Source organism: Geospiza fortis, unplaced genomic scaffold (assembly GCF_000277835.1).
Source record: "Geospiza fortis unplaced genomic scaffold, GeoFor_1.0 scaffold16, whole genome shotgun sequence".
Classification (NCBI taxonomy): domain Eukaryota; kingdom Metazoa; phylum Chordata; class Aves; order Passeriformes; family Thraupidae; genus Geospiza; species Geospiza fortis.
Genome location: NW_005054302.1, coordinates 9,902,850 through 9,915,246, shown reverse-complemented (window position 1 = coordinate 9,915,246; position 12,397 = coordinate 9,902,850). Strand labels below are relative to the sequence as shown.

General features: G+C 49.6%; 1 protein-coding gene across 1 annotated transcript; it reads left to right on the top strand.

The window, feature by feature from the left end:
- Window positions 1–751: 751 nt before the first annotated feature.
- Window positions 752–10,408, top strand: ENDOD1 (endonuclease domain containing 1). The gene is made up of 2 exons (XM_005417810.3): window positions 752–1,312; window positions 6,952–10,408. The coding sequence occupies exons 1-2, from the start codon at window positions 1,019–1,021 to the stop codon at window positions 8,083–8,085; spliced, it is 1,428 nt and encodes a 475-aa protein (XP_005417867.2). The 5' UTR covers window positions 752–1,018; the 3' UTR covers window positions 8,086–10,408.
- The last annotated feature ends 1,989 nt before the right edge of the window (window positions 10,409–12,397 follow it).

The window sequence follows — 12,397 nt, the reverse complement described above, 5'->3', positions numbered from 1 at the left end:
TTGGAAATTGTATTATAAAAGGGACTTGTGCCCTAATGGCATCTAGGATTTTTTAAAATTGTTGGCAACACGGCTGATGACATCTCACTCCTTAGGTGGGAAAATGCTACCTTTTCTTGACTCCAAGGTACTGCTCTGTAATCTCCTTTCCATCTCTACTATTTTGAAAACATTAATTTTCCCAGTCACTGAAGGAATACTGCTTTTACCCAGCTGTAGCCAAGGTATCAGAGGCAGCTGCTTATTGGGTTACTCTGCTGAACATAAACCCGGAGGAGCAACTTAATTTCCTTTTTTTTACCAGTTCCAAGGTTTGACCAAAACTTTCTGTGGTGGATGCTGATTAGGGGTACATGTTCTGAGGGTCCTCAGCCTTCTGCCTGTTGTTAATCTCTTCTGAAACAGGGTCTCCCAAGACGGGGTGATGCTGGAGGGTTCTGAATTCCCCATACAGTGCCAGGAGAGATGGGAGCTGAATGCCTTTCCCAAGCATCTAAGCAGCACTTGGCTGGCAGCGATAGTGATGACAGACACCCCAAAAAGGGACAAAGGGGGCTCCCAGCAGCTCCAATGTTGCCACCTCTCTTCTTTCTCTCCCTCTGCCTTGGCCAGGCTCACAGCTGGAGAGAGGACAGCTAATACCTTCTTTGGGGTGGTGGAATCTGACTTTGCAGCATCCCCTCTGACAGCCTCAGGAACATTTCTGGCTGTGTCAGCCAAAATTCCTGCCGGGGACTACTGCAATGCACTGGGCATCCCGTCCCGCGGGCAGCCGCCGTCCGTCCGTCCGCAGCGTGTGTCAGAGCGCCTCGCGCACGTTCCGTGTCCCAACGCGCCGCCTGCAGAACGCGCTGCCGCCCGCGGGGATCGGCCGCGGTTTCGGATTTCATTCCCCTCGCACGCTACACCCCAATTCCAGACGCTCTCTGGTTTCGCTGCTGCATGGACTCTGAGCGCAGGTGCCTTGCCGTACCCAGCGGAGGCAGACGGCGCTTCCCTCGGCTCCAGGGAGTGCACCATGAAGGCGTCAATTGTGTTCTTGCTTTGCATCTCGGTTTTCGCAGGCTTTTCCCAGGGCAGAGTTGTTAGAGAGGATGAAACTGGTTTTGCCGAGTGTAACGTGTTCTTCTCTGGACAAGTCCCACCCGAAGGATTTACGGAGCCGTTCCATGTGAAAATCTGTCAGCAGTACAACAAAGAGCCACGCTTTGCAACCCTCTACAGTACTAAGGACAAAATTCCTCTTTATTCGGCTTTTAAGTTTACAAAGCCCGCTCAAAGTGAGGAGGAGAACTGGCTGGTTGAACCGCAGGTAAGGCAGCTTTTCCTTTGCTGAAAAGCGACTCTTCCTGGAGAACATTTCCTCTGGGGTGAAGCTTGGGGCTAGAATTTGGCAGGGGAGGCAGGAACTCTTAATTGTTGAACTTCTGTTGGTATGAATTTAGCATGAGCACAACTTATTTTTGTGCTTGGAACTGAGCAAACAAATATTTTCTTGTCCCAGGGATCTTGTAATGAAAACGGAGAGGCTGCTGCATGAAAGTGCAGTGCCAGGGGAGAGGAAAGCCCTCTCTGACACCAGTGATGTGTTTGTCCTGCCCAGCCAGCTCTTGTGGGCAGGGAGCGCTGCTGGTGGGTTAAACATCGCAGTGTCAAGTTCAAGTTTGTTCTGCTGCCAGTATGATCACAGTGTTGATAGGGGCTCTTTAGCTTCACTGAGCAGAGATAAAGCATCCATTTGTGGCTCACCAAGTTGATGCTGCAGCTTTTCAGTGTGTCCCAGGGTTGCAGACTGAGGTAGGAAAATGAGTTGCTGTGTTGTGGGACATGCAGGTTTCAGTCAGGTCCGAAATATGCAGTAGAAAATTAATTTTTCCAGAGCCTCAATGATTTTTGTCTCCCCTGGCACTTGGCATGTTTAAGCAAGGCCTTCAGGCTGTTCAATTTAATGGAAATCCTTTAAAAACTGGTGGTGCTGTAAGAAAACTTTAGCTCTTCTCCCCCCTCTCCATGTTTTAGATTTTTCAGCAGTGATAATGACGAATATTGTAGCAACATCAGGCTACCCCATCTGTTGAGCTCAGGAGAGATTATCAGTGTGCAATGTGCTTTGTTAGGGCAGGAATGGCTGCAGAGTCAGGGCAGTGTGTTGGGAGTCTGGCCCTCAGCTACTGGATGTTGCCACAATCCAGTGGGGTGAAGCTCACCCCTCTGCCAGGAGAATGCTGTGCTTATTTCTCTCATGTGTGGTGATGAGATACTAAGGCCACAAGGCCACCGGTATTGAAGACAGGAGATATTAAGTGGTTATCTTAGACTGGACTGCCTTCTGGCTCTCTGGGCTGGGTTTTGAGTTGCAGGAGTTTCTAAGAGCCTTTTGATCTGAGCTCCTTCCACTTCACTGGTAAGCCCTTTTAAAACAGAGGAAACTTTTTGCAGAATCTGTCATTACTGAGTTGTGGAAGGGTGGCAAATTTTTAAAGTGCAAAGGGGACCTAGGCTGGCAGAATCTTTGGTCAGTGCCATGGAGACAGCAAGGCAAAGCAGCAGAGACGAGATCCTTTCCCATTTGCCTTGGCCAGTGACACCCTTCATGACCTCTAGCGCCCATATCTCCTCCTGCTTCTTGTGGTCCAGCTCTCCCAGCCTACCTAGGTAGGCTCAGGAGCTGTTCCTGCCGTGGAGCATTGGCCAGCTCCTCCCCATCACCCTGTAACTTTGGTTCCCCTGGACCTCCCTTGAGCTGGCTTCTCTGCCCTTCCTGCTCCATCCTTTTGACCCCTCATCTTGTCTTGGTTCCTGCCAGCACTCCAGAGTCCCAAACCTTGCGTGTCCTGTCACCACAACCTTCTGCAGCCTCAGAAATAATAGGGCAGGTGCTGCCTTTATTTGATCTGGCTTCTCCAGAGCAGCCTCACAGGTTTACAGTAGTTCATAGTTGACACTAATGGATCTCCTTCATCCAGAAGTGAAATGCAGATGTCTCAGAGGCAGGAGTTAGCAACTCTGCATTTCCCTGGAGTAACCTCTGACTGAGACAGAAAAGTACTAGGACAAAAAAAAAAAACAAACCTGCAGAAGAATATGTAATGGGAAGAAATCAAGAATATGAAAAATTCCTATAACTCAAGAAATAAGTGCATACAGCCCTCTCAGACACTGCCACTTGGAGGAGAGAGTGGGGAAGAGCTTTCACACCCATTGTGTGTGTTCTACCCAGGCTAGGTCAGATGGCTGCTGAAGGGAGCCCTTAGCAGCACCTGCTCTGCAGCACAGCCCAGTGAGCTCAAATCACCGATTTTCTGGGTGATCTCCTTGCCAAGACAGGCATAGCTGGGTAGGAGCTGGCTCAGCTGCACAGTGGCATGTGCTTGCTCATGGAGATGCAGACACACAGCAAACGGAAAGAAATCACTATAAAAACACTCTCAGCACTCCAGTGAGGGCCTCAGAGTTATCATATGCTTTTTTTTTGGATAATGATGTAAGCAGTGAGGGCACCATCTCACTCCCTCCTCAGGAATGTCTGCCAGAGAAACAAATGCCAAATGTAGCACAGAGGCAGTAGTTGGGTGAGAAGTGTGAGGAATGTCAGTGCCACCCACCGCAGATTGGCAGCTGGAAACAATGAATTAATTCAGCAATTAGTGAAAAATTAGAGAGCAGGAAGGGTAGGCTGATGAGCAGGGTACTGATGGGACTCCCCCAGGCACAGGTCTGAAAACCTGCTCTGCCACAGATTTCCTAGGGGTTGTGAGCAAGTCACTCAGGTGTCTTTTACCTCACTCCATTTTGGTTGTCTGAAAATCTCTTGATTCTTTCTGTAGCTTAGAGAGAGACGGAAAACTCCGGAGTTGCTTTTTCCATCCTAATTTATGAGGGGCTGGAAGAATTACCTTGTGTTTTCATTTGGTTAATGGCTACCACCAGGCAGACAACCGAGGTGGGATTCTTGCCCAGCTAGAGTGCAGCTACCTCTGAGCTGCTCCTGCAATCTCTCTTGGTAGAGAGTCAAGAGAACAGGCACTTCTAGAGCCACTCGAGAATGTCCTACTGCAGAAACTTCAGTGTAAGGTGCAGTGTGCCTCTTCCCTGAGGTATGAATCCCAGCTAAGGTTGGATCAAACATTTACACTTCAATCAAAGGTGTAAGGGTAGCTGAGGAAGTAGTGGTGGGAGAGGGAAGCTGAAGTTCAGGGATCCTACATAGCAGGGTGGGGAAGGTGGGGGGTGGCAGCGTCCTGCCTTGTTAAATGACCAAACTCAGTGGAAGCTGCCTGCCCTAATAACTGTGTGTTGCCATACTTCTAATCCCCCTCTGCCTGTGTCCCTTCTGTCAAACTGCACCCTCCACTTAGTGACACACATCAATATTGTTATGTCCTAACATCCATACAGGCTGCAGGCACATTAGTTATTTTTAAACCCCCATTCTATGATAGGGAGTTTACCTGTCTGCTTGGATTTTGCCCTGAGCTCTTCCAGGTTGTTTGGACAGGTGGCTTCATGGCTGACTCCATGAATACAGGTATGTTTTGGGGTGACGCAAGCCAGAAGCTTTTTGAAGCAGGGAGGAAAGGTATCTTGCAATTCAGATTAGATGCAGTGCTGAGACAGCCTGGCTTTGGGATTGAGCTGGAGGAGGCATGGAAACCTCAAGTGCACATTAGTTATGACAAACCATAATAGGAGTTATTATAAGGATAATTAGGTGATGTCAGAACCTGACACATGAGCAGCACACAGTTGCATTTTTGTCATATTCTTTTTTAATTGCACCCAAAGAATCTTGATGGTAAATGCAAAGGCCTGCAACTGGACAGGTAACCAGGGACATATTTTCTTGATAGGATCCTCAAGGTTTGCATGCAGCAGCTCATAGGGAGAGTTTGTTTTGCTTCGTGTAGGTTGATAATTTCTGCCAGGAGGCAGAGCTGATCCATTTTAGGTCTGTGTGTCCTTGTAGATTGGCAGCACTCACCATGGGAGTGAGATGGGATGAGTGTCTCTGAGAGGGTGTCAAACTCCAAAGGGTCATAGCACTGAGGACAGTTCCTGGACACAGCCTCACATCTATGCCAAATCTTCCTCACCTCTTCTGGGCTATTAAACACACTGGGCGCATCCCTTGTCCCATGGCACACCATCATCTCATCAGAAGGGGAGAATGGCAAGGGAAGGGGGGAAAGGAAGAGACAGTGATGTTGTGTAGTCCAAATGTCTGGAGCAAGAGGAGCAGAATAAGGCAGTAAAAGTGCAGAATAAGTCTTTTTAAGCGGTGCATTAAGAAAAAGCTGTGACTTGTGCATCAGCACATGGGACTCACCATGATCCTCCCAGTCCTGAAGCAATAAGCACCAAATACTTCAAAAAAAAGAGCGAGAAACCTCCTTGGCAGGAGGTGGGGTAATGCAGCCCTCTGCAGTGGTCAGGCTTGGCACTGTGACCAGGCTTGGTGCAGAGGAAGCCCTGTGCCTTGACTGCAGGGGTTTGGCTGGTGCAGGAGGCCAGCCAGAGCTCAGCTCCCAGGGGAGGGTGATGGACAGCTGCTGACACTGGCTCTTTCACCCTGACAGGCTTGTGCAGAGCTGTGAGGAGGTGATGTGCCATTAAGAGGATGCAAACTCTTTGTAAGGTTGCAAGGACATAGTTGGGTATCTGTCCAAGTGCACTGCAGGGTGGTCAAGAGACAAGGATGGATGACCTGGCAGTGATTCAAGGTAGACTGTGAGCTGTCTGTCATAGGTGTCTCCAAAGTGCATATTATATAGTGCAGTAAACAATTTATGGGCCAGGGGCAAAGGCAGAAGGTTTAACTGGGCCAGCACAGTGCGGGGACCTGAGGGCCACACACTCTGGAACAGAGACTACAGAAGGCAGTGACTGCCAGAGATCATCTGCCACCCCTGGACTTCTAGCAACATGTTCACCCTCTAATTTGAGGAACAAAATGACGATTTGGCACAGCCCTCTGGAGCAGCTGCAGGCAGTGTCAATAGCAATGAGTATGGATCAGACAGAGCTGTGGTCACCTGAGAAGGACCTGAACACACCCTGACATTTAGTGCTTCTCCTACCACTGCTCTTTACCTCCCCTGCCCGCTCCCTTCCCTCGCGTGTGGCTCCAGGACAAATTCCCACTGCAGTAATTGCTACCTCTGGCTCCACTGCATGGGAGACACAGACACAAGCAGGTAGCACAGATTCCATCGAGGACCTTGGGTGATGGCACCCTCATCCATGTTATGCCAGGTGGTCATTAAGGATGAGGTTCAGACTGTTAATGACATGAGAATCAGGTTACTGATGACCAGCCCTGAAACAGCCCTAGGAGCTCACTGCTGTGGTGTCTCCTGTTCAAGGTGGGGTAGTTCAGGTCATCTGACATGATGTCTGGCTTCATTTTTGCTTCTTACACAATCAGCAGTGAGGGGTAAATGCCTTCTCTATACATCTATTCTCATCTTATACACCATGGCTTGTTTGTTTTTTTGTTTTTCTTTCCCCATTAGTTGGATTTGATAGTTCAGAGGGGCTTAAGTTAAACCATGGTTAAGTTCTTAAGTGAACTGCAGGTACCATCACAGTAGGAGGTGAAAACATGACCCTAAATCTAGCCATGTATTGGTCTTAAAAATCTCTTCTAGGACAAATTACAAGTCAGAGGTTTGGTATGTGGTGCCTGGTGAGACTTTGAAGTCTGTTCTGTGCTGTGTACCATACTGGAGAGCTGCAAATATCCTTTGGAGCCTAAACCAAGGTGTTTGCCAGAGAAGCTGAGTAGAGAATACACTCCTCTGAAGCACTTCAAGGAAAGTAATGAGAGGATGCAGGATATAGGCATGGCATGTACTAGTAGTGCTAATGAAAAGTATATGTGAGGGTTCATTTTACACGTTGTTTTCTAGGAAGGTGAATTGCATGCAGTAATGCTTCTCTCTGCTCTTTCAGATAGACGATCCAGAAAATGACTTGCATGAAATGGTGCATGAAGCTGATATTGGTGGCGCTGTGGCCAACCTTGGTGCAAATCAAGCCCTGACCTCAGACTACGTGGGCTCTGGCTACGAGAGAGGCCTTCTCAATCCCAGTTTGCTCAATGAGAAGGATTTCCAGGTGGCCACTTACACACTCACGAATGCTGTCCCTCTGAACCCGGCTCTGAGCAAAAGCTGGCACAGAGACATTGGGAAGGTAGTGGAGCAAGCTCTGATCCCTCACTGTTCCAAGATGGATCATCTGTATCTCCTTGCAGGTGCAGTTCCTTCCCGTGTCCAAGTTAAAGGCAAGGTGACAGTGCCAGAGAGCCTCTGGCTGGCAGCCTGCTGTGATGCTCCAGAGGGATGGTCCCTGGGACTGGTGAAAAAAACCAATGATGAAAACAGCTTGGCAGACCTCATGGTGGGAGAGCTGGAGAAGCAGCTTCTACCAGGAGTTCACTTGTTCAAGGGCAACTGTGGGAAAGACAAACAAAGCCAGAAGAAAAGAGAAGCAGTATTGCAAGCTGTCAGTCAGATCCGCTCTGGAGAGCAAGTAGGAACAAATAACGACCAGGAGACCAAAGAGAATGGCTTGGTGAGAAGAGTGGCTGGCATCATTGCTACCCCTTTCATCAAACTTCTGGAACTCCTCATCTACATCTTTGTGGAACTGGTGAAATTTGTGTTTTATTTTCTGTGGCTTGTTGTAAAGCGAGTTGTTGGCACAATTCTGGGTGGAGTCTGCAGCCTGTGGAATGGGATGGTGTCCTACCTGAAAGCCATCAGCATGGTGCTCATCAGCATCCCCTATGATGTTGGGAGGGTCATCATCAACATCTTCCTGGGCTTCCTGCAAATTGTTCAAGACGTGATGTCCCTCACCTACAGGATCCTGAGCATCCCCGTGGGATTCGTCCTTCACCTTGCTGCTTTCCCTTACCGCTCCATCTGTGCCATTCCCTCTGTCCTTCAGGACATGGCCGCTGGGATCATGGGCACCTTCTCGCTGGTCATCGATGCCACAGCCGCGGTTCTGCATGGCTTTTATTACCTGGCTTGGCACATCCTCAAACGGTTTGTGCCTAAAGGCTCTTCTGGGGACTGAGAGGAACAGAAACCAAGGCTGCAGATACATGGAATAAAGGAGGAGCAGGGCAATGCTTTAAGATACGTGGCCAAACGCTGTCAATTTCATTCTGGTATTTATTGTAGTGACATTAATAATAATGAACTGACTGGGGAATAACAAGGAGGGCCAAGGTGATGTCGCTCGGGGCCGCCACCACTCTAACTAGAGTTCTGTCTGTTGTCAAATGTTCGGGTTTTATTGGTTCAGGCCACAAAGTTTCTGTGATTTGCAGGTGTCAAGAGGCTTCCTCTGGGAAATGCACACTAAATGTGGTATGAGGTAATTTCTTTCTGGCTATGATGACACTGAGACTTATGCAGTGGCAGTGAGCTCTGCAGAAACCCAGCCCTTCCAAGGAGCAGGCGGTGGTGGTTAGGGGAGGACATGAGTTACAGAGGGTTACTGGGACTTGATGACAGGAGAGGGAGGCAAGAGTGCAAGGACTTGGGGTGGGAAACAGCAGGAAGCAGAGTGGAATGGGGGCAAGGTCCTGCTATTGACTGCATTGCTCATTTCTCTGGTGTCCCACTGGTGGAAGGGATGCAGCTAGGTATATCTCATAGTCTTCAGGCTTTTCCAGACATCTGAAATTGCATGGATCTTGCTGCAAGGAAAGACCCACTGCCCATTTTTTTTGCATGGTGGGAAAGAATTTTTCCTTAGCCATACCAAGGTCATCTTCCTCCAACCCTTCCTTGCTGTCTGGTGACCACTGAAGGTCTGAGCCCTGAATCTTCAAGGTGTGGTGTTCTCTGAAGGTCTAAACCCACTAATACCTTAGCCCTGAAGTCCTCATGTCTGCTCCAATGCTCAGCAGATCTGGGAGCCACACTTTTGGATTCAAATCTGTTGCAAACTGCCTTGTCTCCCTTGAGAGCTGACTGCTCCTGAAGCACACAGGGGACTATGACTATCAGGTGGGAGGAGAGGCAGGAGGGATCCCGGGCTGCAGCGCTTGTTTTGCTGGGTGAAGGTCCACACACAAAGAGACACCTTAATGTCAGAGGCAGAACCAACTCCTCTTCTGCGCTGCACATCCTCTCTGCTCGCTCTTCACCCCTTCTTCCCTCTGCCAGCATGGGTCATGTCTCCCAACATCTGTGAAATTGGAGCTGGGGCACATGTCAGGGCTTTGCAGGGGATCAGCAAGTGTTTGCAGCCAGATGAGGGGCACAGAGACATCTGCCACTGCTAGAGAAGGGCACAAGAGTGCTGCCCTTCCCTGGGGCTCACCAAGGGGCTTTGGATCTCTTGGTGCAGTTGCCTGCAGGAGGGAGGCTTCCTGTCTCAGCAGCATTTACTTTGGTAGGACTCCATGAGGTGTTTGGGAGTCCTACATGCATGGTTCCTTCCTTTCACATCCATCTGTGTCTCTCCCTCCAGCACCAGCTTGGTGTGGACCCCTCATCTACTGTAGCATCCCATAATGAGTCCCAGGAGTGAGCAAGCTGGTGCTGCCATCCCAGTAGTGCTGTGTTGGTGGTGGCCTGTCCTGGGTTGAAGAGAACTCAGTTACTAACACGGCAGCTTTGCCTCTCTGCATCGTGCAGCAAGGCTGAGCTGGCATGGATGGATTCAGAGGGAAAAGGAGATTTGCCTGCTTCATGGTGGGACAGAGTTGTTTCTTTAGCTCAGGGGCTGTGTTCAATGCAACCAGATGTGTGTGCACATCCCAGCCCAGCACACCCTGTTCAGCAGTGATGCAAATGGCAAAGCTGGGGATGCCAACAATGGTGATGAAGTGGGGAAGCAGTGGCATGAGTGGAAAGAGAGGATGACTCCTTGCCTCATCCTTCATGGGTGACTGCTGTTTTATGGAGAAAGAGAGGCTGTCTGCAAGCAGAACTGGCTTTGTTCAAAAGGAAAAGCAGCTTTTGGGTGCCAGTATGGGTTGCAGTTGGGTAAAGTCAGTGGCATTTTGCTATAGGAATGTTGGGTGCAAGGGGCAAGGTCACAGCTCCTAACAGGCAGAGAGCAGCCAGTGGATGCTCTCCAAACTGAACTTTGCATGTCTGCCCACTCAAACATGCCTGGTCTACTGTCAAGACAGATGTGGAGCTGATTTCCCACTCCTTCATGAATCACACAGAATCACACAGAATTTCTAGGTTGGAAGAGACCTTTAAGATCATCGAGTCCAACCCATGTTCTAACACCTCAACTAGATCATGGCGCCAAGTGCCAGACCCAGTCTTTCTTTAAACACATCGAGGAATGGTGACTCCACCACCTCCCTGGGTAGATGATTCCAGTATTTGATCACTCTTTCTGTGAAAACCCTCCCCAATTCTAGCCTGTATCTCCCTTGGCGCAGCTTGAGACTGTGTCCTCTTGTTCTGTCTGTTGTTGCCTGGAGAAAGAGACCGACCCCCAGCTCACCCCAGCCACCCCTCAGGAAGTTGTAGAGAGTGATAAGGTCACCTCTGAGTCTCCTTTTGTCCAGGCTGAACAACCCCAGCTCCCTCAGTCGTTCTTCATACAGCTTGTGTTCCAAGCTCCTCCCCAGCCTCGTTGCTCTTCTTTGGACACGCTCAAGCATCTCCAAAGAGATGAGACCCTGTCTTAATCCTGGTGCTCCTCAAGGGCTACATTGCAGCTGTCAAGGCAGGAAAGAAGCCAGCTCAAGCCCCAGGGGATGCCAGGCTGGGGTGACAGGGGCCCCAGCAGCCTCTGAAGGCAGGTGTGATGGTGGCAGCTCTCAATTGCAGCCCAAGCACTGGGGAGAAGGGGTAGCTGCTCTCCACAGCTGTCTTGCACCTTCTGTGTGACCTTATCTCTGGCCCATCTTAGCTGCATGGCACTGCACAGCAGCCAGCCATGCACTTCCTGGGGCTCTGTACCGAGAGCAGCTTCCCTGCACCTGAACCCAGCAGCCCCTGCATCCCAGGTCTGCCAGCATCTCCAGGGCAGCTCTGCAGTCACAGTGACATGGGGGCTCGTGGGCTGACAAGCAGCAGAGCTGAGGCCCCTCAGGAGGTCTGCACTGACAATTTGCCACCACCACTGCTACCCCACCTAGCTCAGGCCAGCATGTCTCTGCTGCAGCCATGACTGCTGACAGCAAGTGGACAGTCCTTGAAATCCAAGGCGCTGCAGCTCTTTAGGATTTGGGCAGAGGTGCAACAGTATTATTAAAATTGTCTTAACATGCTCAGATTTCAAATGCTAAGAACAGTAACTGGCATGGGGCATTTCTCTTCTGTGCTGCGTGTCTGAGCAGGCAGTGGGAAATCTGCCTTGAACTTTGAGCAATTATCACAGAACAAGCAACATCCTGCAAAAAACCACTGTTTGAAATTCTTCTTATCTAGGCATGATTTATGGCTCCTGAGCTTTACTCTATCCTTGGAAACATATGGCTTCAACAAAATAAAATGACTTTTCCTAAGAGGGGCTGGTATCATTTTCTGTCACAGAAATGCAAATGAGATAACAACCTAGGGTGTCCTGACTAATCAAGAAAACAGTAGCACAGTTTTTCCTTGTAACAGCTTGATATCTGATATTGATGGCTCTTTTGTGCTTTTTAAACACCTTTCCTCTCTCAAAGCACTCTAAGACTCAATTAATTAAGCTGCAGAATAAGTAGGTAAAAGCTGAGGTGTTGCAGGCAGTATGACTGTGTGTGTGCCAGGAGAGGAGATTGTTTTATTCTTGTGAGATGCAGTGAGACACACCTGGAGTGCAGCATGATAGCCAGTTTCATACAGAAATCACAGCACAGCAGCACAGTTTTTCTCAGCTCACAGGGAGAAACTCCCTCTTGTGCAGTGCTGGTCCCTGGACTGGCTTTGTCACAACTTCCTTACCTCTCTAACAGGGCTAATTATCTTCCACTGAAGGTATGGAGGTCCTGTGATGAGTAAACCAGATGTTGGCACCTCCATTTTGCAGGTACCTCTCTTTGGGCAGATGAACCCCTGCAGCTGAGTGTATCTGTCTCAAGTCTGCAGGGACTGGTGAGGCACTGGTACAGGTTGCCTGGAGAAGCTGTGGATGCCCCATCACTGGAAATGGTCAAGGTCAAGTTGGCAGGTTGGATGGGGCTTTGATCAAGGTGGTTTAGTGGAAGATGTCCCTGCCTTAACCAGATCACCCTGAGCTTTGACACAGGGGTCTCTGCACCTCGAGGTGCCCCTTGTCTCTGCTGCATCCACCTTGGGGTTGGGCACCCATAAAGGCAGAGGGACTCAGTAACCCTGCAGGACAGCCCCTCAGGCCCTCTGGGTCACACCTCTGCTACCACTGCACGTTTTGAAGCTGCTCACCTTGCATGGAGTTCCATCAG